Source organism: Panthera leo, chromosome F3 (genome assembly GCF_018350215.1).
Source record: "Panthera leo isolate Ple1 chromosome F3, P.leo_Ple1_pat1.1, whole genome shotgun sequence".
In the NCBI taxonomy this organism is placed as follows: domain Eukaryota; kingdom Metazoa; phylum Chordata; class Mammalia; order Carnivora; family Felidae; genus Panthera; species Panthera leo.
The window spans coordinates 35,462,124-35,482,516 of NC_056696.1; the positions used below are offsets into that span (position 1 = coordinate 35,462,124).

A 20,393-nucleotide genomic window follows, 5' to 3' on the forward strand; every position below is an offset into this window, starting at 1 on the left:
TTGTGTGGAGAGTGGAATAATTGCAACCGTCAAATGCTGTAGAGAAGGGAGGAGGATGGGGGTGGGAAGATATAGTAGCAGATATTAGACCACCCATTACCACTTCCTTTTGCACTGATTTCCTGACATCTGCTTTCTCACCCCCTTTCTTGAAGGTCTAGTTCTCAGCTCAGAGCAGCCTTCTCTGCCATTACTCCTGTTACCATCCCCATACTCACAGAAGCTAAGGAAGCTGTACAAGCCAGACACAAGTATTTGGGTGAAGTGACAGAGGTGGAGGGAGAGGAGGTTGACCTAGTTACCCTGTGATGCTTTCATCAGCTCCTAAGAGAAGGAGAATAGAGACAAAGGTAGAATAGATGGCTTGAGGTGCATGGACGGATAATTTGGAGTAATGAAAATAGTACTGATTATGACTGAATAAAAGATGCTGAACAGCATCCCACTTTTGGGTATGTGTCTAACGAATTGAAAGCAATGAATTGAATTGAATTGAATTGAATTGAAAGCAATGAATTGAATTGAAAGCAATGAATTGAATTGAAATTGAAAGCAAAGAATTGAATTGAAGAGCTATTTGCACACTCACGTTCACAGCAGCATTATGTACGGTAGTCATGAAAACAGCCCAAATGTCCACTGACAGATGAATGAACTAAATGTGATATATACAAGCAACGAAATATCATTCAGTCTGAAAAAGGAAGGAGATTCTGACACATGCTACCATGGAGAAAAGTTGACGTTATGCTGAGTGAAATAAATCAGTCAGACAAACACGGTAGGATTCCACATATAGGAGGTATCTAAAGTAGTCAAATTCACAGGAACAGAGAGTAGTGGTTTCTGAGGGCTGGAGGAAGAGGGGAATGTAGAGTTATTGTTCAATGGATATAGCATTTCAATGTTCTAAGATGAGAAAGTTCTAGAAATCTGTTGCACAATAATGAATATGCAAACATTTATGAACTGTACATTGGAAAATGGTTAAGATTCTAAATTTTATGTTATGTATATTTTAAAACAAAAAAGATGCCAAACAGAATACGTAGTCTAGGAGAGGATGGCAAGAGAAATTTGTGGTAGCCATGGAGAAAGGTTTTATTTTCTCAATAGTATAAATGCTACAACAAGGAAAATTGTCAGCTGGATTTCGAGTGTGGTGGCAGGGGGCTAGGGAAAGGCGTTGTCTGGACGAATAGAGAATATCTTGAGGATGAGGGAATGGAGTTTGTGGGTTGCAAGTCGGCTAAAACAACAAAGTGGGAAGATCCAGAATGTATAAATGTTAGATCAGGAACTCCAGAAACCTTAACTAACTGCAATTAAAATTAAAAACAAAAAATGAAAAACAAAAACGCTAAGAGTTCATTGGCTCTAAGAAAAAAAAAATCCTGAAAGGCAAATGTTTTTGTTAAAGGATAAAATTTATTTGAGTAACCACTGTACACATTATTAAAGGACACAGAGCTTTGACAAAACTGCCAAGGAAATATCCAGAGCCTGAATTGTACACCAAAACCTTACAGTGAAAACTTGACTCCTATAATGAAAAAAAAATGTGCAAATTGGAATTACTGAGTGATTATGGAAAGGCAAAGTATACATTGTGGAAAAAGAACAACAACCCTCAAAACAAGCGGAAATACAGGTGAAATGTTTAACCATATGAGAGCAAGATGCTACTATTAAAATAAAATTAGACTTCCCAACAGAAGAATGCCCATCATAACTGCATGAAATCCTCTCTCCTTTGCTTAAATAGTTAAAACCACTCTAGAACCAAAAATATATGGTGACAGTAAGTATGCTGATTACAAAAGAAGGGTCGAGATAGGAGGGCAGCGCTTTTTAGCGCCTTCCTTAATTAAAATGGCGACACTTAAGGAGTTCTGTTGTTTGTAGCCATAGCCAGGCTCCAGGCACATCACAGGGGAGGCGTCAAAAAGTCCTTGAAGAGAGTGTGGCGGTGAGACTGGGATCCCATCTTTATTATCACGCAAACTTTCTTTGTTCTGCTTGAGAGAAAGTGCATATGGGAAATCATAGCTTATGAAGACATTTCACTGATGTTGAGACCATACTCATAGACTGGCTGATATTAAAATCGTTTCGTCCCAACTGATGTTCAGTAGGATCCAAACAAGGCACACTGCAATAGAGAATTTCTGTTCAGGGGGCAGCAGGAAGAGCAGTGATGTGACTCAAAATTTACATAATGAGAACGTTAACATTCTCTCTCTCCCCCAAATGTGCTATAACCGATAGAGCATCAAGCCTCTTAGAAGACACTTTCTATCAAGAGATCCCTTCTTCAGAAACAGGATCTGAAGGAAATGATGATTAAATTTTATGTTGATAAGTAATAAGTCATGAGATAGAAATCCAAGCAATGGTATCATTCTTTCTCATTCATGCATTCATTCAACAAATTATTTATAAACTAGTTTTACTTGGGACCCCTAGCGGTTTGGATTTAGGTATCACTCGGGCCTGGTCTCCGCTGTTCTCTTTCCTCTTTCCATGGTTCACCAGCAGTAGGTAATCTTGGCTTTCTTAGCTACCACACCAGTTTTTCTGTATCTTGTTTAAGGTACTTACTCTCACACTATGATAAGTCGATGTCTATTTTTTGTTCTATTGTTTTTTATTTTGTTCTATTGTTTTCTATTTCTATATTTCTATTTCTGTTTTCCATTCTATATTGTTCTATTGTTTTCTATTTTTTGTTCTATTGTTTTGTCTATTTTTTGTTGTAAATAAGTTCCAAGCGGGCAAAGGGCTTTATTTTTGTATTTTATAGATTATGTAAGAGAAAACAATTTGAATGTAGATTTGAGTTTGAATTCAGCCTCTGCCCATTACTGATCCTGAGACCCTAGCCGATAGTTTAGCTTTGCTTCTCTCACCTTGGAGAGTATATGCTCACCTCGGTATTATTTGGAGATAATACTTTTCACTGTTGTAGCGGGGACTGAGACAAGGCATGAAAAGTGAGTATTATCTCAAAATAATACCGAGGTTCCCTCTCATACTCCATGACTCTGGATGTGGAAGGACTCAAGGTCCGGCACGTGGACCTTTTCTCTTCCCTAGCCCCTTTCACCCCCTTGCTAATCTTATTTGATTTCATTATTACATACAGCCATATGCTGACAGGGCCCGTATTTATGTCTTGAGCCTGGACTTATTCTCTGAAATACAGACTTGTACATCCACTGCCTTCTTGATACTTCTACTTGGATGCCCGTTAGATATCTCATTTCTAACCTCTCCAAAGTGAAACTCTTGTTTTTTTCTCCCTAATCCCGCCTTTCCACATTGCCAATCATCCTAATTAGTGGCAATTCTGTCCTTCCAGTCGTCAGGCCAAAAAACCTTGCCATCGTCACTGCCTCCTCCCTTACAAACCATGAGCAAACCCTACTGTTGCTCTCTTAAAACTAATGCCGGGACCCCTGGGTGGCTCAGTCAGTAAGTGTCCAACTCTTGGATTTCGGCTCAGGTCATAAGCTGTGAGATGGCGTCCCATGTTGGGCTCTACGCTCACAGCGCAGAGCCTGCTTGGGATTCTGGCTCTTCCTCTTCCCCTCCCTCCCCACTCCTTCTCGCTCTCAAAAATAAATAAATAAACTTCAAAGTAATGCAGAAGCTGCCCTCTTCTCACCATCCTGGTGGCAGCCACTCACAACCTCCTGCCTAGACTGTTGTGATAAAGTCTTCATGGATGCCTCCATCTTCCACCTTTGTCTTCCTAAAGTCCGTTCTCCACACAGCGGTTAAAGTGACCATTCTCCCCTCTGCTTAAAACCCTCCACTGGTTTCCATCTCAGAATACTCACCAAGCTCATTACAATGACCCAGCATACTCTATAGGAGTATGCTTTCTTTCTCTTCAAAATACATATCATCTTCTCCATTTTATCCTTAATTATTACACTATGTATTCAGTATTTGTTGAATGGATGAATGAACTGAAAAGAACCCGTGGCATCAGTTTGGCGATACGAAGTAGGTAAGTTAACAATTTCTGCGCATGATTGCTGAAGACTTGTGCAATACAACCATACTCATTTAGTACTATACTTATTGACAAATATAAACTGAAGGCATTTTGACGGATGGGTGAATAAAAATATTTCAATTTCATTAGATACCAGTTTGTCTGCCGATTAGCTTGCTGGGTTGTATGGATCAATAGAATAGACTTCTTGTGTTTCTAAATGAAGATCTCCTTCTATAGGGCTTTTGTTTGTATAATAATTCCTAAATGGAAAAAGGAAGAAAAAAGTAAACTCTTTGCTCATTGGCCATGATTACTATAAACATGTCATAGTTGTTTGTTTTCTGTAATTCCCATCACGTGATAAGTACTTTTCATGAATGGGTTCATTTTGATGTCCTAAGTATCATATGAGATGATCACTATAACCCCTATTATTTGGAAAGACCCCTAAAAATAAATAACTTGCTAGGATGCTAAGTGTCCAAATCAAAAGTTGGTACAAGGTTGCCTTCCCTCGGATCCAGGACCCTCAATAACTTAGAACTATGATCCTCAGTTTGAAAAAATAAATTAAAAAAAGAAGCTTTAATTTTAGGATATGACCATAAATTTACCTTTGTGGGACACAGTCTTCCAGTCTAACTTAAAGGGAAGTTTTCATATTTGATGTTAAATTCCGAACCCTTCTGTAGTCTTACAGCACTAAAAGCTTGAGATAATTTTTAAGAGGACATTTTTACTTTTACGCTTTGAAAGCCCACACACTTCACTGTGCTCCTAAAACCCCTTGGCCAAAATTAGCAAGAGACATGAAAATGTGATCACATTATCAGGTAGCACTCTGAAATAAAGTATTACAGAATTACCAAAGAATGATTTCTGCTAAGGTTACTCAGAGCATGTCACTTACTACCATATTTAAGAAGTCAGCTTATAGATAGAGGCGTCAAGAATATTATACAATGGTAATTTTTAGGTCTACGTGAGATTTAGGTTTCATTAAAAGATCTTAGATGTCTAGAGAAGAGTGGTCTCTCTCAAATGTTTGGGTGGCTTTAAAAAATATTTAATTTCGCGGCGCCTGGGGGGCTCAGTCAGTTGAGCATCTGACTCTTGATTTCGACTCAGGTCATGATCTCACAGTTTGATCGAGCCCCGCCTTGGGCTCTGCACTGACAGCTGACAACGTGGGGCCTGCTTGGGATTTTCTCTTTCTCCGCCCCTCACCCTCGCGCAAACTCTTTCTCTCAAAATAAATAAATAAACATTTTAGAAAATATTTAGTTTTGTTACTTAGGCAAAATTTCTAAGTGACCGATTATTTATCTCGTTTACAGAAAGTATTTAAGGCAGCTCAAACGTCTAGATCAACTATCAGAAAATAAATTGAAGTCAGTTACAAATCGGAAATAAAACGAGTGATGCTTAGGAATGGAGTTTAACATATAGGTTTGGTTTATATCAATGGAGGTGCTTCAGTATAGTACATGATATAGTCCCATTCATAAACTAAATAATCTGCCTGGAACATTATAAATTATTTGAGCTTATAGGCATTCCTAAAGTTTGCCAATTTTCCTACACATGTGACTCTCTGATAACAAAATTAGTAGTATGAAGGAAAGTGATAGAGACCACATTTTCTATTTATTTAAATTTCTAATTACTCTTGGCTAAAATTATCTTCTAACTTCCTGTGAGGAAAGCCATGTGACTGACATCCCTATTTTTTTTTTTTTTTGAGACCCTTTTCTCCCTTGACTCTGTGAGACTACTCCTTCCGTTTTCTGACTGTCCCTTCTTCTCCTCCCTTTTAAGCATTACTGTCCTTCTGAGGTCCGTTTTCATCCCTATTCTTACCTTTTATGTTCTTTGTGGTCTCAAGGCTTCAAATGTGATCTAAATGTCACCTGCCAGAGTCCGGGTCCCTCTCTTGCGTCCTGCGTCGTGAGTGCCCCCAAAGTGAACTCCTCTTTCTCCACAAAACTGCCCCTCTCCTCTTTTGGTGAACCACTGGATCCACTCCACATGAGTCATTCTTTTTCTCTCCCTTCTGCCCGCATTTGGCAAGTCACTAAGTCCCAGAAATCCTCTCTTCTAAATAGTGATGATACCTCCATCCTCCCGATCCCCACCACGGCTGCTTTGGTTGGAACCCCAATCCTGCCCTTCTTTTGAAAATGCGTATCTGAACATATTATTACCTTGCTCAAGATCTGAAGGGATACCCACCAACTCCTCTGTCACGGTATGCAAGGCTTTTGATGATCTAGCTACTGCCCACCTCTCTAGATTTCCCAGTGACTGTTCAATGGAACATAAGTTCCATGGGATGTTCAAGCATTAGTTGAGAAAGAGTTCTCCAGTCCAATTAATTTGGGGAACTCCGGTTTGAAAATAAAATGAAACAGGCTTCTTCGTTGTAGGGCTTTAAATATTCTCATGGTCATTGTGAATCTTCATGAGAAAGATAACGCATGTTATTTGGTCACAGAACACCCTTTTTATTTCCTGAAGTCATTGACAAAATGAGGGCTCTATGGTCCGTATTCTGGTAAACACTACAGGCTAAAGTATATCACAGTTGTAGATCCTTGTAGGACCTGCGGTGCTCAGGCCCCGCCGGGCTCAGAACAAAGCACTCAGGTTCATAGATGTCATCGTTACAGAGGTTCAGTGTAACCCGTCATGTCTAATGCCTCCATCAGGCATTTTACAACGGTGAACAGTGCGTCAGCCCTGATAGATCCAAGTGACTTAGCATGTGAAAGTAATGTTGCTGGAGTTTATGGGTGACATGTTTGGGGTGACATGACGTGGTCACCCCCCCCCACACACACACACACACTAGAGGTTACCTGAGACGTGGTAAGGCTTCACCTGATTATCTTCTCTAACACTGGCACATACAGAGATTCAAGAACCTATGCACACAGACCATCCCTAGGCTGACATCTGATGGTCTCATTTGCTAAAAAGGTATCCTTTGCACTTATCAGAATATTTTGAAACAAGATTTATGGGTTAGAGGGGCCTTTTACGCCATCTCTCCACCTGAATCTATGCTGCCTTTTCCTTCAGTCACCATGTCCCAGTTGTGTCAGATTGCTTGCGTAATTCTCATAACACATGATGGAATGACAAGCCTCTGGGTTTTCACTCAAACTGCTCGCTTACTCTTTCCAGGAAAGCCTTTCTCTCCTGGTCTACAGTTTCTTGAGGCGCTTTTGAAACATTTTGTTCACCATGGAATTTTTTTTTTCTGCTACAAATTCTCTGTGACTTGACCATTTGCTTTGTGCACCCACCAAATAGCACATAACCTACTATGGCAGTCAATATTACATTATAGATTAAAATATTTTAAAACTTTAATAAGTTAAAAATAAAACTAGATCTAATCTCTGGATAATAAAACATAACAAAACACAGAAAACCTAGTAATATATTTAAAAGTAGTCATGAAAACAACAACCAAGCGGAAGAAAAGATCACTTGAATGAATAGAAAGGCCTACGATGCTTCCAAAGAGGAACACATTACAGAAAAAGATGCCAATTTCTCACCCACTAATCTATAGACTTAAGTGTAATCACAACATATGTTTTTTTTTGGAAATGGCAAATGATCTAAAAGTTGCCTGGTAAGAATAAACAGAAGACAATAGAAAAGAAAATAGTAAAAATTATAGCAAGGGAATTCTTGCCCCGCCGTATATTAGAACAGTATAAAACTATACTAATTAAACACAAAGTGATTTGTGATAGAAGAACAGATAAGTCGATACAGCAGGAAAAAAAAGTCCAGAAACACAACACATCCAAAATACATTAATTACTCAATGTTTGGTCAAGTTAGAGCAAACTTTTTGGAAAGTCATTGGGCAGTATTTATTAAGCACCTTAGATGTTCATACTCTTAGTAATTCTAGACATCTGTGCTACAGAAATAAGTAGATGGGGGGAAAGGTTTTATTCAAAAAGGTTTTGTTCAAAGGGGTTTCTTGTATCTATTTATTATCAAAGTAAATGTGGAAGCAACCTAAAATTTCTACAATACAGAAATACATAGAACAATCTGCTGTTAAGTAACTAAAAAGAAAACATACGATACAAAAGATAAAGGCCAAATTTTAAAAATTTAGGTGGGAGACTATCATGCTAAAATTTCAGTTAAAGAGAGAAAAAGAGAAAGAAAGTAAGAGAAAGATCAGATAGGAATATACCAAAATATCTGCAGTTGTTACCACTGCGATTTTTCAAATTTTAATTTTCTAGATTTTTTAAATAATATACCACCTGAATAAACATCATTGAAATAAAGTAAGTGTTGATAATTTTTTTAAGTTCTTACAGAGAGGGCTTCCTCTCAAGAGCCCTTGAGAGGACAAGGGATCCACACAAGATCCCTTACTCCAGTGATCACAACACAATATTCATGGCATATAACGTGTGCTTCCGAATTTAGTTTCAGGCAAGAAGCCAAAACCTTTTGTGCCTTTTGGTCAAGCGTGCAACGAACTTACCGTTCTCTGTGTTTTAATATCGTGCATAAGGTGACACCAATCAAGAATATAAGAAGTACTGAACCCGCAGAAAGACCTAGAAAACAAAACAGCAAGTATCAAATGCCAGAAAAGTGTGACCTGTGTTGTTTTGAAGTCATTGCAGGGCTATTCCTAGTGTGTGGGGGGAATGTTATGTGATTTTATACCTATCCTTTTTCAGCCATATAAATACCGAATTCCTAAATAATCATACTTGGGATTAAGTGGGTTTTTTTTGATTCAGTCCAGCCCACATTTAATCTAAAGCACTGAGCATGTGACCACAGGGCTCCAGTCACGTTTGTGTCTCCTTTCAGTTTTATTAGCAATATTCTCGTTCCTGGGATGATATGAGGAGCTCAGGACACCGGGGTCCCGCGACTTGGCCTAACAGCGTAACTCAGCTGTGAAATAGATTTGGCGGCTGCAGAATAAGCCAACCTATTTGATAGTACCGAATCATGCAAATGACCAGAAGTTAATATAATCGGTCGCTGTACTGACAGACAGTGCAGAGCCTGCTTGGGATTCTCTCTCTCCCACTTCCTCTCTGCCCCTCCCACGTGCTCTGGCTCTCTCAAAATAAATAAATAAACTTAAAAAAAAATCATTAGAGCTTTAATTCAAATATTTAAGAAAACTTACCAGAAAGAAGAGGAGCAAGTGAGGCTAAAGAGAATACAGAACCATGAAAATATTAGTCTAGTTGCATGCTTCAGTGCAGCCCAAAGTCCCATGGTCACGTCCCCAAAGTTAACATTCAGCTCCTCTCTCTCAAAATCCACTTAAAAAAGATGTGATGGGACCCTGGATTATAATCACGCTTCATTTTTTATGTGACAACTCACTGAACTTAAAAAAAAAAAAATTCACTTTAAGTCGGGGTAGTTCCTGAACGAAAAAACCAACATAGTCAATTTCATAATCAGAGACTTCTCAGGTTACAATGCAGATATTAGCTGTTGATATTTATCATTAACTCTAACAGGTTGTTCACCATAGAGAGTTGTCAGAGGTGAACCATATAGTTTGTAACAGGTGAACGAACGCCCTTAGTTGGCATAACAACAATGTTCACCGTTGTCCAATCGGTAAGTGGTTATAAAACAAGATTCAGCAAGGGAAAGCTCAGTAGTGACTCCTTTCAAAACGGAAGGTTGTTAGTCTTGCACCTTATAAGTTAGTATTCCTCTCCCGTTATTTCCTTTCTTTATTTCCTCCATCCTCAGAGAGTTTTGCTTTTTGTAGAATCGACTACTAACTTCAAACTCTTCCATCAATGTAGTGCTGGTCACAGACCCATGTCAAGTTAAAACCTAGAACTTAATGCTGAGGCATAGCCCTTGCTCTCTTCTCTCCAGTGAGGCAAGTACACGAGCTGCAATAGAGCCCTTGGTACTTACCTGGCGATTTGCAAACAGCCAGGGGCGGGTTCCACCGGTGATCATCCTGGCACTGGCTCTGGGGACTGCCTTCCAGGGTATACCCCTCCTCACACTCCAAAGTGACAATAGCTCCATACTGATACATTTTCCCAGGCTCCAGCCCCTTCTGGATTCCATTAATATACTCTGGGGAGCTACAGTTCACCTCTGAAATGGAAGAAAGCTAATGGAAGCTGGGTCATAGTTTAGCCTTTTCTCGAGGAAGTAGATGCCACCCTGAAGGGAATGGTTTAGGAAACCAACTCAGTTCATTCTAAGTAAAGCCTCGCTGTGATAACACAAAAGGATATCTTAGGCAGTCTTTTCGTGTCAACAATCCATCTCGATTACCTCTAGGCAATTGAAGCCAGATTATTTTCCTTCTTTGTGCTTTAGTTTCTAAACAGATAGCGTTGGATCATTTTGATGGCTTCCCAGAGAAATGGTGAGGGCTGAATGGGTAATATTAAGAATTCTGAATGACTATCTCATCTGCTTCACTGTTACCTAGAATTCTCCTTACAGGAACGTGCTCCCTCATTTCTTCTTTCAACTAGCAGTGTAGGGGGCGATAGTGGGAGATTTGGGATTTGAATCATGACTCCTAGACTTCCCAGCTGTGTGACTTCTGGTAAGTTACAAATCTCTCATTCTACCGAGACCTCACCTGTCATACAGAAATAATAGTGGCACCAACTTCATATTGTTCTCAGGAGGATTAATGAAATAATGCATGCAAAATGCTGTGCACGGTTTCTGGTATTTAGTAAAAAGTGCTCGACAGGTATTGGATATTAACTCACTGCATATTTCACATGTGTTGTTTATGCTAACGAAAGTGAAATCCTGAAACTTTTATTAAAAAAATAGACCCATAATGCCACCACCACTCATAGGAAATATACTGACAAGGTCATTGTGCGTTGTATCAGCATTTTGTCGAATGCACACTTCCATAACTACAACCGTAGTATAAATTCAACCTGTATTTAGTTATATAAGTTGTGTAAGTACTTCAATTTTCTGTACTTAAAGGACTACATAAGCGATCACTCATCAGACAAGCTATTCCTTAAGTCATTTTTTCTTATTTTGTGGTTAATTTATGGATTAATCCAATTAAATCAGTCCAATCAAATACATTGTATTAAATGATCCAATTAATGCATTTGTCTATTTTAAGTTGAAAGCACCGAACTGAATATATCTAGGTGGGAGAAATTTAATTGACAAATAAGAAAATAATAGACACTGTACCTTTACAATAAGGGGCAGGTTGGCTCCAGGTTCCCTCATGTGTGCAGAGGAGGAATGCCTCTCCCACCAGCAGGTAGCCTTGGTCACAGCTGTACAGGATTGACATTCCGGGAGAAAATCGAGCCATATCTCCACCAGTGTGATTCCCATTGGGTATATCTAGTGGAGGCTGACATCCTAAGAAAGCTTGGACACCAAGAAAAAAAAGGATCGTTAATTTAGCACAGAGGAACATATAGCCAACACTCTCCGTGAGTGACAGTGATACTGAAAGAAGGTAGGAAACAAGCCAATGAATTGGTACCCAGAAATACTCATCCCACCCAAGCCAAGCAGCAATGGACGGAAATGTGCATTTTCTACATCTCTCATACGTGACCTGAAGATGTCAGAAGTGAAATAATGAAAAATCAATGGTTGTAGCCCACAGTTGTAATCTATCAGCTAATAGTATTCTTTTCTTTTCCCTTTAAATAGCAGAGAGGCTGTAGTTTAAGGGTCTCACACTCAAATGCCTACTGGAACCAGGAAGGGAAGCCGCTATATATGATGAATCCAAGAGCATCTGTCCTAAAAATGGCGGCCATTGCTACCCAATTCAAGCTACTGGCGCCTTGCAGGAAAGCAAAGCACCGTATTTCAGCCAAAGAGAACAGTTCTGGTGAGCTGATTTCGGTTCTTAGGGCACCAATTGGCAGGCTCGGTGGTAGGTAGTTTCTGACAGGAGCAAAACTGCCACACAATAACTAAAAAAAGAAAGACAATTCAATGGGTTTGAAGGCCAGCATTCCTCTTGAGAAACACAAAGTTCTCTTTCTGGCTGCTATCACAGTTTTACATATCAAATCATCAAGCAGTATTATCGCCAGACATTTCCCCTCCCAAAGATCTGTGTATTTTTTTAAATTATAAATTAGTAAAAAGAATAGATTTTAGAGACTCCATCAGTTTGGGAGGTAACCATTATCCTCTCGTGTACTTTTGCTCAACGCACTTAGAAAAGGGGAAAAAGGGGCGCCTGGGTGGCTCAGTCGGTTAAGCGTCCGACTTCAGCTCAGGTCACGATCTCGCGGTCTGTGAGTTCGAGCCCCGCGTCGGGCTCTGGGCTGATGGCTCAGAGCCTGGAGCCTGCTTCTGATTCCGTGTCTCCCTTTCTCTCTGCCCCTCCCCTGTTCATGCTCTGTCTCTCTCTGTCTCAAAAATAAATAAACATTAGGGGTGCCTGGGTGGCTCAGTCGGTTAAGCCGCCGACTTCGGCTCAGGTCATGATCTCGCGGTCCGTGAGTTCGAGCCCCGCGCCGGGCTCTGTGCTGTCAGCTCGGAGCCTGAAGCCTGTTTCGGATTCTGTGTCTCCCTCTCTCTGACCCTCCCCTGTTCATGCTCGGTCTCTCTCTGTCTCAAAAATAAATAAACGTTAAAAAAAAATTTTTTTTTTTAAATTTAAAAATAAATAAATAAATAAATAAATAAATAAACGTTAAAAAATTTAAAAAAAAAGAAAAGAAAAGGGGAAAAAAAGAATCAGATGAAAAGACAAGACAAGGCAGGTATCTTGTAAAACAATGTGACTGTCTTTGCTTTTACATGCTTTTCTGCAGTTCAAATGGCCGGTGGAGATTCAAAGCCCTTTCCTTTATTCTCTGCACCATCCCATACTTAATTCCTTAAAATATCTTACCCATTTTGATACAAGTTGGTACACCTGGCACCCACTGGTTGTTGGTATGACACCTAATCAAGTTACTGCCATTCATGATGAAGCCGGGATTGCAGGCGACATATACTATGTCATCGTGGGCATATGAAGAACGAGTTTTGTTTAGCTTATATCCATGTTTGACTTCTGGGTTAGGGCAGTGGGTCACAGGAGGAGATTTGAAGCACTGGGGGGTAGGTCCACTCCAAGACCCATGTCCTTTAGAATCAATGATGCATCGTATATTTTTCTCTCCCACAAGGGAGAATCCCTGGTCACATTCATAAGAGACTTCATTTCCATATAGGAAGCGTTCTGCCATCACACCCCTGGGCCTTCCGTGGTCAATCACTGGTGGAGGCGGGCAGTGAACGGCTGTAGAAGAGAGTTAGGAAATTCTACTTCAGTTGGACAGTCTTCCTTCAGGCACGAATGAAACTAGGCAACTGTAGGTATTACACAGAGCGATAAAATAACTTAGATTTTAGGACCCGGGTTATACTTTCTTGAAAAGAGCTTTATTAGGGGTGCCTGGGTGGCTCAGTCGGTTAGGCGTCCGACTTCGGCTCCGGTCATGATCTCCCGGTCTGTGAGTTCGAGCCCCACGTCAGGCTCTGTGCTGACAGCTCAGGGACTGGGGCCTGCTTTGGATTCTGTGTCTCCCATTCTCTCTGCCCCTCCCCCACTCATGCTCTCTCTCACTCTCAAAAATGAATAAATGTTAAAAAAAAATTTAAATATTTAAAAACAGCTTTATTGGGGCACCCGGGTGGCTCAGTCAGTTGAGACTCTGACTTCGACTCAGGTCATGATCTTGCACTCTGTGAGTTCCAGCCCCGCGTCAGGCTCTGTGCTGACAGCTCAGAGCCTGGAGCCTGCTTCGGATTCTGTGTCTCCTTCTCTCTCTGCCCTTCTGCCTCTCATGCTCTCTCTCTCTCTCTCTCAAAAATAAATAAATATTAAAAAATTAAAAAAAACAACTTTATTAAATTCTCTATGCGACTAATACATCATACTCATTCAAAAAAAATTCAGGAAACACGATGAAGTCTTCAGAAAGGAATAAATGCGGCTATGCTACCATGAACTAGAAACCTAGGCCATATATATATTTTCTTAAATCTTGAGCAGATATACGGCAAATACTCAGTTCCTACTTGGCAACTTCATTTCCTAGTGTCAGTGCCCATCAGACACGGAAAGATTTGCCTTATCTTATGTACACGGAGACTGAACACACAGACCACTGAGGTAGTTATAGGCTAGCTCCTCAGTGGCCTGTCCTCTCTAACCCCCTACTGCCCCTCCAACAACTTTTTTTTTCTGACTTACCTTTACAAAGTGGAATCTTCTGGAACCAGACCCTATTCTCAGCATCTTGACACTTCTGATAAGCATGTCCAGTCAGCCGGTACCTAGAGAGAGACTGTAATGCATTTCCTCTTCCTGATAGCACATCTCTGCCGTCTCTCTTCCTCAAATCACAGATGCAGGGGCATTTCTAAATAAGAACTTTGGGGGGACAGGAGCTAAAACTCTCGGCCCTCCAAGCACAAAAGCTACTTTAAACAGAGTTTTCACAGCATGGTTATTTCCATGTCAAGAAAGGACTGAAAAGTCCTAGATGTTAGACCTTTAGAACCTCATGTTCCCTGTGAGTGCGACAATGAGGGACTTCTAAATGACAACCTCACCAAGACAGGTTGAGGATAGGATTAAACTAGCGGAGACCCTTCCCAAGAGTGGACCCTCCTCTACTCACCCCTCTTGACAGGACGTATTAACCAGTACTACGTGTGAGTGAACAGGAGGCTCTCGAAGATCTTCTCTCACAGGTTGACACGGTGCTTCTGGACGAACAAAGTTTGAGTTACTTATACATGCCTGATGTCACAGAGAAAGACAACTCTGGAACTGAAAGTACCTTCACACCGAGGGGCAGAAGGACTCCAATTTCCCGAAGGCATACAGTGAATGGATTTGTTTCCCACCAGCAAGTAGCCAGGGTCACAGGTGTAGTCTACAGTCATCCCAGAGACAAAAAGGACCCTATTTCCACCTGTATGCCGACCATGCTGGAGCCCAAAAGGTGGCTGGCAGCCTGAAGAGAAAACTCCCCACATAAATACCAACAACAACAACAAAAAAAAGGAATTTATACGTGAGAACATTAAGTATACATCGTTCGACAGCAGACAATCTGAAACTTAAGCCAAAGACCACGAAGTGCTAATTCATTACTGAATGTTTTCTGCTCTTTTGCAGGAACTAGGCGCCTTTAAAAAGGTCGGGAAACAGATGCTTAGCTACAGAGAACAAACTGATGGTTGCCAGAGGGAAGGTGGTTGGGGGGTGGGTTAAATAGGTGACAGGGATTAAGGAGGACACTTGTGATGAGCAGCTGATGTTGTATCACCAAGTTCTACATCTGAAACTAATATTACACTGTATATTAACTAACTGGAATTTAACTAAAAACTTGGAAACCATAAAAAGGTCCTCTCATTACCTACCCTGAATACATCACAGATCCATGGGGGCATTCACATGAAGAATATATAAAACCACATAGAACATTCCGTCACAGAATGGAAGAGATGGGATAGTAATGTGTGCATGCTTGCCTTTTTCCGTGACTCCAGTTTTGGGCTGGAGATAATAGGAATAAATAAATAAATACCTCATTGGGTCGTTACCTTTTTCACAGACTGGTATTTCAGGATCCCAGGTGTTATTGGCTTTGCAGCGAATCTGACTGCTGCCCTTCAGAGTAAATCCCTTATTACACTTGAATTTCACACTGTCATTGTAGAAATATGGGGCTTCCTTGCCAGATATCTTGTATCCGTTTGCCACGTGGGCGGGTGGACACTGAACAGCAGGGAGGGAAAGTTTACAGACAGGGGCAGGGCCACTCCAGATGCCCCTCTCTTGGTCATTGCTTATACAACGGATGGTGCTCTCTCCAATGAGGACGAATTCCACTCCGCTCTCTGGCCCAGGGTTGCATGTGTAGGTGACTGTGGTGCCATATGGAACATTTTCAGAGGAACTCCCGGTGTGTTTCCCATTGTAGATCACAGGAGGTGGCGGGCAGGTGATTTCTGGAGAGAGAAGAATTTACTGTAGAAATCTGTTCCAGTATTAGGCACAAAAGAAGAGAAGGGAGGCTGGTTACAGACCTCTTGTTATCAGGTTTCCTGGAGGATATGGATGAGTTTTGATGGTAGAAGTTACATCAAAGCTCATTATGTGTGTAAAATGTGATTTAAACAGATATCATAGCAAAGATCTTTGTAACGGAAATCTTTGTTTAAAGTGAACATGTACATCAGTATCATGTTGTGAGGCAGTAAAGTCCAGTAGAAAATAAGCCCCCCGTGTTGGGCTCTGTGCGGACAGCCCGGAGTCTGGAGCCTGCTTCGGATTCTGCGTCTCCCTCTCTCTCTGCCCCTCCCCAGCTTACACTCGGTCTCTCTCTCAAAAAATAAACATTAAAAAATTTTCTTAAATCATTGTTTTTTTTAAAATCACTAAGAGGTGAATAAAAGGCACAGGGGAGTAGAATTAAGCTTTTTTGAGTATCATCTTTGTGCTGATGTGATATGATACGTTATGCAAGAAAGACATTGAGCACCTATTTTGACAGGCAATTTTCTTAGCTACTAAATAGGAATAGTACCACTTAATTCTAATAATGTGGAAGTCTGCAGCCTTAGGTTAACTTCACAGGTAAGAGTCTAGGATTTCCGAGAAGTTACATAAATTGCCCAAGGTCCAATCAAGCAATAGCAGCAGACTCTGGGTTCAGATCCCACACGATTCCCCTTTCTCCCCACTAAACTCCAGTGTTCCCTCTATCAAGGATGGTGGCTCATATACTCACTGTCCTTATTACTCTTATACTCCTCAATCACAAAAGAGAATCAGAAACTAAATAGGTTTACATTGCTGGTCATGCTCTGAAGTAGAAAGAGGGGACAGCAGAAAGACAGCAAGACTGCACAACTAGAAGCGGTGACAGAGTGAGTCAAATAGAATCTAATATTCTTATTCCCGTAACAGGGCCTCAAGCGGAAATCTCCCGGGAAACGCATACATCTTACCCTGTTTGAGGTCCTCCGTAATTTTTGCTACTCACCTTCACAAAGACGACGCTCCATAAACCAAGGAATCGCACCTTGACACAACTGATAAACACTCCCACCTAACCGGTACCTGGAGACAAAGAGTCATGTCATTTTGCCATCCGGTGCCCACTAAGCTAAGCAAGAGCTATTGGCTCAAAGCGGACTCCCCACTTTTAGGATAAGAAACAACAGGAGCAAAAATGTAGCCAGCATCAACACCATCCACCCATTGCATGGACAGAGCTTCCAGGCATGGAACAACGGCACAATCAACCCTTCTGCAAACGTGTGACAGGGAAGGGTCTTTGAGATAGATGCTTGCAACAGAGCTTGTAGTGTGCACTGATAAGCCAGACTTGGTTCAGGCTGAGAGCCCTCACTCACCCTTCATCGCAAGAAGAGTTAACATCTGGTCTAATAAATTGATCCCGGGGTCTCTTAAAGACTTGTTTTTCTATGGGTTCACACTCTGCCACTAAGAAAAGAGAGCGGGATGAGAAATCAACTCGAGGCAATCTCAAAACCACAAAACATCTGCATTCAAAGCCTGGCACCTTTGCATTCGGGGGCGGTGGGTGTCCACACCCCGTCAGAGGTACAACGTATGGATTTTTCTCCCACTAGCACATAGCCAGGGTCACAGCTGTACTTTATGGATGTTCCTGGCTCAAAGTGGACCATGTGTCCATCTTCCTTTTGCCCATTGAGGATTTTAGGAGGGGCTTGGCACTCTAAAGGAAAAGAAGAAAAATTTTCTTATATAAACAACTGAAAGAAACAGCCAAAGAAATTATCATGAATATCTACAATCCGCTCTGGTGGCAGTTATATGGGATAGAAGTAATCTGTGCAGTCCAGTTTGGGGTAATTTTAAATCAGTGGTTCTCCATCTTTTTTCTTTTCTGCATTTAGTTCAGTTTCCATTTGGTGCTCCAACTCCCCTCCTGTCTCTTTGTTTCTCAAGGAACGATCTCATATGTGTTTCATGGGATATATCCATGGGGTAGAGGATTTGTTGACTTCTCTTAAAAAAAAAATCAATACTGAGACAAACAAGCATTTTTTTTCCCCTAGAGAAGTGGGCAACTTAGTGATCCTCAGTGTTTTTTCTCCCAAGGATGCTTCCACAAAATGAAACAATGGTGGGGTGATGATGTTAAGAAAACCTATATAATTTATATTCACTATATTTAGTAGAATCGAGGGGACTAGAACCTGGAAAAGGCCCTGCTTAAATCTATAACCCCGTCTTCTAACTCTTCAAAAAGATGAATTAGTAGCACTTTTCTGAGTATTGGAACACCCACCCTTTTCACAGACAGGTACCGATGGCTCCCATGCACCTTGGCCATTACATCGGGTCACCTTGCTGCCCTTCATGGTGAAGCCAAATGTGCAAGCAAATACCACGGTGTCATTATAGGAATATTGCTCTTTCCATCCAGATGACATTTGGCCTCTTGGGATCTGGGGAGGTGGACACTGAATGGCAGAACTAGAAAGTTCACAGCGTGGGGCAGGGCCACTCCAGACTCCTCCAGTCTTCTGACTATTGGCGGTACAATGGATGGTTTTCTTCCCAGTAAGGATGAAGCTCACTCCTTTCTCTGGGTCTGGGTCACAAGCATAAGTGACCATGCTTCCATATGGGATGTTCCCTGAAGGGTTGCCTGTATGTCTTCCATTGAGAATAGAAGGTGGTGGCCCACAAAGAATTTCTAGAGAAATCAGAAATAATGACAAGATTGCAGCTGTACAGCAAACAAAGAACGCCTCAGATGTTGCTTGAAACCGTGGTCCCATCCAAGGTTCAGGGACAGTGATACTTGAATCTGTAATGTATCAATCAGGACACCTACAGCAGTATAATTTTAAAAGTATGATTCGGAACTTTATTCTTGACTATATCTATTAGCATGATCCTTTGATTTCTTCTACTAAATATACAATCTCCTTCACATGCCTGGCCTGGCTGGCAAGTCTCCATAGTTTCCAGACAAAGAAAAGCCTAGGAACCCCGTTTTACTTGAGGAAGCAGGGAATAAAGAAGTGGCTGAAGGATGCTTCAGTGAAGAACCTATCCCTTCGAGAGGTCTACGTGAGATCTTTGCTCTATGAGATTCTGTATAGTAATGACTGAACCAAAAACTTTTAGTTAAGCTGAGAATGAGGTGTTCTGGTCAAGGACCAGAGAACTAGCTGCAAACCAGTTTCCTAACATACCTTTGCACACTGGCATTCTGGTCCAAGAAGCACGCTGTCCAGCAATTACACACCGACTAGAAGGTTGGCCTTGTAACCAATACCTGGAGACGGAAGGCAGACGTTCAGGACTATTAAGCAGTTGGCGTTACAGGGCAACCGCCCCCGCTTAAAACCCAAGACAAATGCACTTAGTTGACACGTACCAACTCCTTTTATAAGCATTCTCTCTCACAGCCTCACTCACACCAGGCTGTCCCTGCATCCTCATGGAGGAGCCTTGTGCAGGTGTCACGGGTCCTACCGTGCACACATAAGCCAAATGAATTAAATCTCCCAGGCCCTGCCGACACTCACCCTTCATTACAGTAAAAGTTCACAGTTACACCAACCCGAAGACTGGGAGGGCTCTCTATCTCTCCATTGAGAAACGGTCCTGGAGGTTCACACCGTGCCTCTAAGGAAACAAGCCAAAGGTGAGCGAAGCCTGGCAAATCACAGAATAGCCCAAATTCTTAAAACTGGTTGCAAATTTAGGTACCTTTACACCTGGGAAGAGCAGCGCTCCACTTTCCTGAAGACAGACACCTGATGGTCTTTTCTCCAACGAGCAAGTAACCAGGTTCACAGCTGTAAGTCACAGACAATCCTGGGGCAAAGGAGCCAACACTCTCCCCTGTGTGATGTCCATTGGGGATCTTGGGAAGCGATGGACACTCCTGCGGGAAATCTTTACATGCACACGTTAGGAAAAAGGCTGTCAGATGATACATCCTTCACAACCTAGACTTTGACTTAGAACAGAGATCCAGACAGAAGACATGGGGTGGACGGTAAACAGTCATCACTAATTTTCAACTCAGTCTTTTCAAGATCAGGCAGGTGTGGTTTAAGTGTATGCATTTTATACCACAAATGGTACTGTAGTTTTCATTCTTAGTTACACTTTATGTGTTACATTTGCCTTGTGAAAAATTTCAGTTACCCAAAGAAGTTCCTTTACACCCATACTGTCCTCCTACCCTTAGCCTGTTCTCTGCTCCAAGAGTAGCAGGTTATCATTTACGGGGGGATCCTCAAAGACATTAGTAACATAGATTTTGGGGATCCTATATTGTACTTAATACGTATT

General features: G+C 41.3%; 1 protein-coding gene across 7 annotated transcripts in view; it reads right to left on the bottom strand.

The window, feature by feature from the left end:
• Nucleotides 1-1,454: 1,454 nt before the first annotated feature.
• CR2 (complement C3d receptor 2) overlaps nucleotides 1,455-20,393 on the bottom strand; it is a 34,232-nt gene continuing 15,293 nt past the window's right edge. For 5 of the 7 annotated variants that reach the window (XM_042926316.1, XM_042926323.1, XM_042926320.1 and 2 more), the window contains 18 exons: nucleotides 19,803-19,991; nucleotides 19,619-19,718; nucleotides 19,283-19,365; nucleotides 18,367-18,777; nucleotides 17,614-17,790; nucleotides 17,444-17,534; nucleotides 17,071-17,147; nucleotides 15,626-16,033; nucleotides 14,854-15,030; nucleotides 14,692-14,779; nucleotides 14,262-14,344; nucleotides 12,912-13,304; nucleotides 11,234-11,419; nucleotides 9,956-10,144; nucleotides 9,198-9,221; nucleotides 8,532-8,607; nucleotides 4,158-4,266; nucleotides 1,455-2,152 (listed from right to left, as the gene is read on the bottom strand). In XM_042926316.1, coding sequence (XP_042782250.1) covers nucleotides 4,173-4,266; nucleotides 8,532-8,607; nucleotides 9,198-9,221; nucleotides 9,956-10,144; nucleotides 11,234-11,419; nucleotides 12,912-13,304; nucleotides 14,262-14,344; nucleotides 14,692-14,779; nucleotides 14,854-15,030; nucleotides 15,626-16,033; nucleotides 17,071-17,147; nucleotides 17,444-17,534; nucleotides 17,614-17,790; nucleotides 18,367-18,777; nucleotides 19,283-19,365; nucleotides 19,619-19,718; nucleotides 19,803-19,991 — 2,846 coding nt within the window. In that variant the 3' untranslated portion in view covers nucleotides 1,455-2,152; nucleotides 4,158-4,172. The remainder of the gene's footprint in view (nucleotides 2,153-4,157; nucleotides 4,267-8,531; nucleotides 8,608-9,197; nucleotides 9,222-9,955; nucleotides 10,145-11,233; nucleotides 11,420-12,911; nucleotides 13,305-14,261; nucleotides 14,345-14,691; nucleotides 14,780-14,853; nucleotides 15,031-15,625; nucleotides 16,034-17,070; nucleotides 17,148-17,443; nucleotides 17,535-17,613; nucleotides 17,791-18,366; nucleotides 18,778-19,282; nucleotides 19,366-19,618; nucleotides 19,719-19,802; nucleotides 19,992-20,393) is intronic. The other 2 variants (XM_042926317.1, XM_042926319.1) reach the window with 2 other exon arrangements.